Here is a 9,579-nt window from a genome sequence, read left to right as displayed (position 1 = left end):
CACATAATCTAAACAATGAACTGCCTAACAACTTAACAACTGCTCACAGACAAATCTGCCGGAGCATGAGAGGAAATTATTCATGCAATCATTCGGTGAAATGCCGAGGGTAAAGCCATTAGGCTTAAATCCATTGTTAATGAAATGTCACACCTCTGGAGTAGAGTCCTGCTGTGTTCCCCATTTCACGTTCCTCTCCATCTCATCTGTATCCGTGCCCTGGTCAGGCCAGCTCGCTGGCTTTGAGCTTTCTGTGAGACAGGAGTCAGACAGAAATACTGAAACAGCCAGCTGTGTTGCTAACAAGGTGATAGACTCCCACAAGAAACAATGATTCACTTTACTCAAGCGAAGAAAAATTTGATATATCACTTGTGATTTTTTCTGTTATACAAAATAGAATTTTTACTAAATTGCATAAATATAATATTAAATAAGATTTAATTTACTGATAAAATTCAATAAATAAAATATAGATTTATATTTAAAAGCATCAATTTTGACATTAATTCAATAATTATCAATAATAATTTTATGTCACTGATCTATTCTCTGAAATTTTTCGAATCGATATTTTATGCACATTCATGTGTTTGGCACAGAGTTGAATAATAAGCACGGAAATGTCCAGTCAGCTAGTCATTATCGCGACATAAACATCTTAAGCAAGACCTGTTTACCTGGATTTATTTTGCAATGACAACCAGCTGATTTATTTTAGTTGGATGATGAAAGTGAAGTGTCTGGAATAGCTGTGCAGCGTAACAAAAAACAGGAACCAGGTGTCTGTCTATTGATGTGTCCCCATTGGCCACTGCAGACAGTTTGGTTGATTATAATGAAAGTGATCTAGTTCCATCGTGTCAGGCTAGGCAGATTGAGCTGTTGTTTTGAATGCTTTAAGTGTTGAAAACATTATCCAGTGCTATTAACGGTTCCAGATTTCCAGACTTTTGTCAGCATTTTTTCCGGCTCTTTATTTTTGGTGGAAACCTGCATAACTTGCAGAGCGATACACAAAAAGGGGTCTCTCGTTCTCTTGCTCTAGTTTGTGAAATGGTGCTTTTTAGATGTTTAGAAGCTTTGTGGTCACACAAAGCAGCATCTCTCTCCAAAACATGTTTTTAGCATAATGATGAGCTAGCGCATCGGAAGAAAGAGAAAAGGGAACATAAACAACAGTGAAAAATAATTCAAATATCACTTGTTTACCTCCAAACATATGGGCTCATTTTTCAACTTCAAACGGCGAGTAAAGGCTGTTTTCGAGAACAAGGCACGGCATATTCAAAGAAAAACCCACACCAAACTAATCCCAGGCTACTTATTTTACAATGCAGAGCGGCAGGTCAGGCAGGCAAATGAAGATAAGGTGCACGCTGCATATAAACAAACAGAAAGCAAGAAATTCATGCCGCATGCACGCTCCCAACAGCATCACAGCCATGAATAACTTGTCATACTGTGTGTGTGTGTGTGTGTGTCCCAAGCAATTTCTCTCTGGGATATATTTTGAAGGTTAATTTAAAGGAGCTGGACGGGGGGGACAAGTTCATTCATGGACACACGGACAAATGTAAACCCACATGGAAAACAGGCCGACGGGAAGGACAGGCCATCTGCTGGGAGGCGTGCGCTGGCCGTCCTAGACTCATCAAACGCCTGTTGGGTGGGTTGTCTCTCCCTCGGTCTATTCGACAGAAACACGTTTGATGGCGTTTGAATGGCAAATCGTCCGTGCAGCGTTGCACTCATATGGAAAATTGGATCTGAACATTTGCATAATGTTTCTTGCTTAAACAGAAGACGGTTTTTGCAACAGGAGGCATTTTTTCTTTCCCATCACAGCACATATGTGGCCTACTCTACCTGGTATACGTTTTAATCAGATGCACTTGATCACGTGAAAGCAAAGCAAGGTGAAAATGCAGCTAAGGTGTATTGCACTCAAATCAATGAGCTCAAATGTGGTCAGTGATGGATTCCACATTTGAAGTTGAAGTAGAAGTAGAAGAAGAAAGGTGGCGAATACGAAGAAAGTGGAATGGGAGGAGGAGGAGGTTAAGAAGTTTAAGAAAAGAAAGCAATAAAGAAGAGGAAAATTGTAAAGAACAGAAGATGAGAAATCTGAAGATGAAGAATCAGAAGAAGAATCTGAAGGAGGAGAAGGAGTAGAAGAAGAAGAGAAAGAAGGAGGAGGTTAAGCACAATAAGAAGTTTAAGTAAAAGAAATTTGCAAAGAACAAGACGGGAAAATGAGGAATCAGAAGAAGAATCTGAAGAAGAAAGAGGAGTAGAAGGAGAAGTAGGAGGAGGATGAGGTTCAGAAAAATATATTAATAAAGTGAGAAAACTGTTAAGAAGAATAAAGAAGAAGGAGGTTAAGAAGATTTAAAAAAAGGAAAGAAAGAAGGTTAAAAAGAAAAAGAAGCCGCTTTTTATTTTGTGCTGATAAATAAGATCAGAGGTATAAATGTAATCCAGCTAAAGAATATCCACATCCGATCAGATATGAGCTGCATGTTAAGGTCAGGTAAAGACGGCGTGTGAAGTACACATTCATGAAGGAAGCCCACAGGAAACATGCTCTCACAGCTCCATTCCGAAAGCATGATTTTCCCAGGTTGAGATGAGGGTTGCGTTCAGGACATCATGTGAGAAAGACGCTCACACCCCTGCTGTTTCAAACAGTATAAATCTTTCAACCGAGACCATTAAAAGTTTGATTCGGGCTGTACCTCACGAACACGTCATGACTCATCAACTGAGACTCCATCACCGTGAGGCGGCCACATTTCACCAGACGGCAGACGACTCGCCAAATGATTTATGACATTTATTCAACAACATGCTGCATAATTTAAGCAGTTTCACTAATGAGTTCATTTACAAAAAACTCTCCTGAGCTAAAAACATTTGTGCGCCGCATTTCAATTTTAGTCTCAAATCTGGCATTTTTGCTAGGTCATTCACGTTACCTTTTAAATGTTGCCCGAATCAAAAACTGCTTTGGTTCCTAAACTGACCCGCATGCATTAAAGACCTCACACCGGCTCTTTCATTAGAAGTAAACAAAAAAAAAAAAAAAAAAAAAAAAAAAAAAAAAAAAAAAAAAAAAAAAGGAGGCAATGCCGGTGAAGCTGATGTGCAGTGAAGGCTGGCATCAAATTGCATGTTGATTAATTATGAGGCGGAAGGTAAAAAAAAGGGTAAAATTTGAATAATGCATTCTATGGAGTCATACTACGTGACCTCAATAGAGTGTACCGCATGCGAGAAATGGTCATAACCAGGAAATATGGGACACTATAAACACCTTCTCACATAATGAATTTTAAAATAGGCCATTCTTTGACTTTATACGTCAGCACATTTCTTACAAATTCTAAATGAAAAACATTGAAACTGACAATAAATGGACAAAATGTCAGCCTGATTGTTCATATGGGTGATTGTTTTCTTTAATCAAGAACAATGTTACTAAAACATTTTAATCTTTATATATATATATATATATATATATATCTTATATATATATATATATATATATATATATATATATATATATATATATATATATATATATATATATATATATATATATAGAGAGAGAGAGAGAGAGAGAGAGAGAGAGAGATTTTTATTATATATACACACTATACAACCCCAAATTAATGATAATGTTCATATAAAACCATTATGTATTTATCATAAAGTTCTTAATTTTCATAATAGCATTTAATATTATATTTTGTCATTATAGAAAGTTATTAGTCAATACTATAAAAAAGGAACGCATTTCCAATTTATTTCCAGATACGACAGTGACCCAGATCAGAAATGAAAAGGTCAGATTCAATCTCAGGAAAAAAGAGAGAGAAAATGGTATCTTTGTATTTCCCTCCCTCTAATGGTAATGCCCCAGTGACAAGCCACTGTACCCTAAAGGTATCATTTTTGCACATTTTATGTCCGGCAGTGTCAGTATTTTTGCTGGTAACAATATAGTAACAAAAAAAACAAACAGTCTGTGACGCATACTATGGGTGAAAAACAACATTTGCGCCACACTCAGCTGTGAAGGCAGCTTATGCTTGTTTTAATCTGAGGTACTTCAGACAGAATCAGAGCAGACATGCGTAAGCTGGGATGACTCAAAGAACAGGAAGAGTGAATTTGTCTGGTTTGTGTCATTAGTCATTTTTTCGCCACCTTATCAATAGAAGCGGAAAGGAAATAAAGGTCAAAAAGGAACTGGGCTTAGAAATATGAGTCTGCCAGACATTAACCTAACTTTTTTTTTTTTTTACAAACATTATTAAATCTATACGTTTAAAAAAGTACTACCATCTTCACTTGCAATGAACAAGTCATAATTACAAAAATGTCTCTTTTTAGATGATAGCACTGCCATCTAGTGGACCCTACTGCTCTGACCACAACAAGAATGTGATGCACATGTATGCCTACGGTCATGAGAAATGTACTCGGTATATAGTAAGCAAATGAAGTGCCACGTTAGCAGAAACTCTGAATAATCCATCAAAGTCAGTGCACAGATGTGAGGAGCGAGCGCAGCTTTTTTTTCCTCAATGGTCTGAGCGCTTTGAGCAGAACTGATCTACTGTCAGTCAACAGGACACGGCGTAAAGCGCGCAGCATCCTCCTGCTGTAATTACATATGTCCGGCTCAGACTACAGCAAATAATGAGCAGCCTGCTTAAAGATTCAGAGCCACTGACACCGCCTGCAGCGAGAGCCACTGTCCGACTCAAACGCCTCAATCACAAACAAACGCTCAATGAACTCATTTGAGTGACAATTCATTTTACAGCAAAACACGTTTATGTTAATGTTATTATTAGTGCTGTCAAACGGTTAATTGCATCTACAATAAATGTTTTTGTTTACATAATATATGTGCGATCATTTCTCTAAGAAAAATAGGTTGTGTTTATATATTCTGTATATTTATACATAATATAAAATATAATAATATATAGATGTGAATATTTGCAAAATACATACTGAATGTGTGTATTTATATATACACTGTACACATTATGTAAACATTTATTTAGAATCCAATTGTTGACATCGCTAGTTATTACGAAAAACATTATTCAATAATTATTATTTAATACAACAGATTCATGAGATGATAAATTTTATAAAAAATAAAATATAGCTCTAATATATATATATATATATATATATATATATATATATATATATATATATATATATATATATATATATATATATATATATATAAATGTGTATCACTACAATAATGATTTAGTACAAAATAATGGTTTTCTAGGCAGAAAAAATAATGCATAGCAGATCTCATAAAATTGCTAAACATTTGTGCTGTGAAATTATTAATCATGATGCATAATATATGTGAGTTCCATTATATATTATACACACACACACACACATATATATTTTAAATATTTACATATGATTCATATTAGAAATAAATATATTTAACGTAAGATTTTCTGAAATTAATCGTTTGAAAGCACTACAAAAACATTGCAAACATCTAAAAATATTGAGCTTCTTTGGACTAGCCTAGCTAACCTATTCTTTTAAATGGCAGTTGAAGCGTTTACAGATGACTGCCCAAACGCACCAGCCCCTGCAGCTCTTATTGCTGTTTATTGAAGCTCCATGGAGCACCAGAGACGCTCCCACAGAGAGAGGAAGATGAAAACACACGAGCTTTTACTCCCAGACATCCCTGCAGGAGCAGCAGCTGTGAGGGCAGATCAAACATCACCTCTGCTTTTCACACACTCATACGGTTAGAAACAAAAAAATAAATAAAAATATATATAAATATATAAAATCACACTCACGCTTTGCGTCGATGCATATGTGGGCTGGCGTGCATAACACCAGCCAAACAATCTGGCAAACACGTGGAAAACTTGATGACACAAACTACGCACTTGCATCACATTATAGATGAAAAGTGAATATGCTTATTACACCTCTACTGAGTGCTGAATCCTGTTCCGTTCGCACTGAGCTTGGTTATTTACAGTACCAGAGTGAAACTGCATTTCAGGCCCAAATTGTCTGATATGAATGGTTTTCAATAATAGCTTTAACTGCAATGGATGAATAAAAATTTCATAATACAGCATTTATTAAAATAGATAAATTTTATGCATCCTTACTCAAAATAATAGATTTTTTTAAACTTTTGATACTTTATATTGTAGTGGATGTATATAATAGTATATAATATAAGATTTAATGTAGACATAAATCACAAGAACTTGCATTGTTACTCAATATAACTCCATATGGACAAATTTCCATCCCTACTGGACCTCTGATTTTTCATGACAAATGTCAAATTAACATTCATGTTTCTAGTTTACAGTTGCAACCATCATATGAACAAAACAAATTACACTTCCATTAACAAACAGGCTGAATAAGACAATTTTTTAAAAGATTTCTTCATCCCCCAAACTGTCTGTGTGTCTGCTGTCAAAAACTGGTCACATACAACTTTTATGTTTAACAGCAGAGTTACGTCATGGTGGGAAAAATCATATCTGGGATTCTTCATGAGGGAAAGCGCGCAGATTATTTTACCAGCATTCGTAAACTCATGAAATTCACCATGACATAGTAGACCTTCTAATAGCGCAATAAGCTCTTCAAACTGAATAAAAATTTCCATTTTGCTCTGGCCGCCCTTTCAAAAGAGGCAACAATTTTCCCATGGACTCTAACACAGTCTGTCTAATGTCTGTAGGCTATATGCTACTTTTCCACCAATCTAATGAAAGTTTGGTCACCACTGCTTCGCTACACTGTCTCGCCTGCCAGGCCAGTACCAACTTCTCACGCTTCGTCTGCCCATCTTCCACCAGTGCGACCCAAACAGTTTCCCAGGTAACTTTCAAAACAAGAGCGTGTGTGTTTAAATATAAAAGGTAATCTGGCGTGCATGTGGTTGCTACTCATAAACTGAATGAGCTGTTAATACAGGTTCATCTTTAGTCTCGACAGTGCAAATAGCTTTGTTCCACCCACCGTCCAGACTGTGAACACACTGATAAATTGTCACTTACTGGTCAAGTGCAGGTGCTGCCATTCGCACCAGTAACAAATGCCAGCACCGTCACAGGCCTGTTAAAAGAGACGCGTTATCCTCAAAGGCCCATGTGAGAAGCATACTTCAGGAATTTGTCAGAGACACCCAAGAGGTTACAAAGATGATGCACATGTCTCGGTTCTGCCATTTCCAGGGCAGAAATTAACCAGGGCTTAGAACAAAAGGCTACAGAAAGGTGGGTTGAGCCCATAAAAACAAGACCTCTGAGGCCTAAAACGGCACCTATATGGTTGCTAGCATTTGAAATTATTAAAGAAATAGTTTAATCAGAAATGAAAAGTTGTGAGGATCATTTATTGTTGTTTTCACTACAATAAGAAATCAACTTGTCATCAATACTTGTATATTCTAAGTCTTCTGATATCATACTATAGTTATTCACTGATAACTTCAGCTCTTACTGTAACTTTGACTAGAGTCAGTGAGTTCAAATTTAAGATCAAAATTCAATAAATCGTTCAGAGGTGCGTTTCTAATCATTCAGAGATTACCGTTTGTCTGTTTGTTAAACTAAATTTTACTTCAAGAGCCACACAGCTGACGTGATCTAATCACTAGGACCTGACGAGACATATTGGCATAATTTTTCAAAAATCGGCCAGATGCCAATATTTATATTTAAAGCCCATATTGGCTGATTCCGATGTCAGTCCAATAATAATAATATTTTTATTTTTCATTCAGTGGTTGAAATGGACTTCAACAGACTGGAAATAATAGTGAATATGTAGAAGTAGACTATGTTTATGTACTTTTTATAATGGCCTTGTGTCATTTTTGGAGTTTGACATCCCCAAAACATGCCAGGATATTCTTAAATAAAAAAATAAAAAATAAAAAATAATAAATCTCCTTTGGCTTTCTTTCTTTTGTGAAATACAAAACAGATTTGGAAACGACATGAGGGTTAGGAAATGATGACAGAATATTCATTTCTGGGTGAACTATGGCTTTAATAAGAACAACTCTTTAAAAATGCCACATGAAATGACAAGTCAGGCCCTCTGAGTCAAATGCTAACTCAGAGCGCATTACCATCAGAGCTGTTTATGCCTACACAAGAAAAGCGTGTCATCTCCAAGAATCAGAGTATTCTCTCCTCTGGGTTAGGGAGGTCTTACCTTGACTGCCGCCGCTGCTGAGAGAGTGCAGAGGAGCAGGAGCCGAGCTGACGCTCGCCGTGGGCAGCTCTCCATTATTCAGCTGTTTGACCCTCTTGAGGTGAGATTTTCCATTGAAGTGGACCTGGGCCTGTGCAGCCGAGTGCAGCTGGATGTTGCAGACTTCGCAGAGCGAGTAGAGCAGCTTCTTCTTCTCCTGCTGGAGCTGCATGTCTATGTTGGAGTCGCTGGGATCCTTTACCTCCACGCAGCCTGGGATGCCAAAGCACAGTTGTCCATTTTCTATCAGCTGGGTGGGGCTCAATGGGGTCTTCATACCTGCAGGACAACAAAGAGACGAGGGGTTGAAACGCAAACCAAGTGTTTAATGCAAACCAGGACTGGTGATGACTCACCTTCTGAATTCTGCATCACCCCACACAAGAGTTTTTTTGGAAAACCAGGTGGGGAGAGTTTACATCCTAAAACCACCAAGGTAGAGAAGCGAAAACGTGTGCGAGTGCGGATGTCTGGAGCGCTTGTGTGGGCTACACGGGTGGCTGAATGTTCCCATCTCCCTGAGCTCTGGCTCCTCCCCTCCGCACGCTCAAGCCAAGCTTCCCCACTTGTGGAACGGGCACGGAGCTACGACTGACCTCCTGTGCCCATCTGTTGCCTTTGGTAAGAGACCCGACTAGCATACCTCATGCCTACAGTTCTTACACAACCGTAGTGAAGACCGTCAAGCGCAGGGGGGCACGAGCAGCTACGAAGGGCTTATTCCTGTCAGTGGCAGCAGACGCCACAATCAACAACTATTGTGTGTCTTGGAGGTCTGCAAGATTGAATAAATTACATAAAACCTCCCTTCCGAGCCTCGACCTCTCAAGCACTACAATTGAATGTCTGGCGTAATGGATAGCTGCAAAAGGGGAGTGTTGCGCTCTGGGAAACGGTGATCTCTTTAATCTGAAAATTGCAAAAACTGCATATCTACCCAGTCTGCACTAATGCCACAGCTGGAGGCTTCCTGGGCTGGCTGATAGAGGATAAAGGAGCATAAAGATACCAATTGAGTCAGCTGCACTTTTGAGAGCATGCTGGGGATGAAATATCCATCGCTGTGCTCACGTATGCGTGTGTACACGAGTGTGAGAAGAGCTAGATTGCTGCTAAGCTCGGCAAGGTGAATCTCATGGCAAGTCTACATTTCACCCTTACAGTATATTTTATTTAAAAATCAATTTAGTGCAATTATATTAGATTAACAGGCAATGCATATCACATTATGTAAGAATATGATGCACACCCTCACATGCACACGTGCAACTATAG

The 9,579-nt window shown here is 38.0% G+C and overlaps 1 protein-coding gene across 3 annotated transcripts in view; it reads right to left on the bottom strand.

Annotated features, from left to right (window-relative positions):
• Nucleotides 1-9,579, bottom strand: part of znf385b (zinc finger protein 385B) — a 110,345-nt gene that overhangs the window by 77,080 nt on the left and 23,686 nt on the right. For 2 of the 3 annotated variants that reach the window (XM_043248682.1, XM_043248683.1), the window contains exons 1-2: nt 8,661-8,813; nt 8,266-8,583 (exon numbers count right to left, since the gene is read on the bottom strand). In XM_043248682.1, coding sequence (XP_043104617.1) covers nt 8,266-8,583; nt 8,661-8,676 — 334 coding nt within the window. In that variant the 5' untranslated portion in view covers nt 8,677-8,813. Of the gene's footprint in view, nt 1-8,265; nt 8,584-8,660; nt 8,814-9,579 lie in introns of those variants that run through there. The other variant, XM_043248684.1, reaches the window with a different exon arrangement.

Source organism: Puntigrus tetrazona, chromosome 9 (assembly GCF_018831695.1).
Source record: "Puntigrus tetrazona isolate hp1 chromosome 9, ASM1883169v1, whole genome shotgun sequence".
NCBI lineage: Eukaryota > Metazoa > Chordata > Actinopteri > Cypriniformes > Cyprinidae > Puntigrus > Puntigrus tetrazona.
This window is presented reverse-complemented; position numbering and strand designations above follow the sequence as displayed.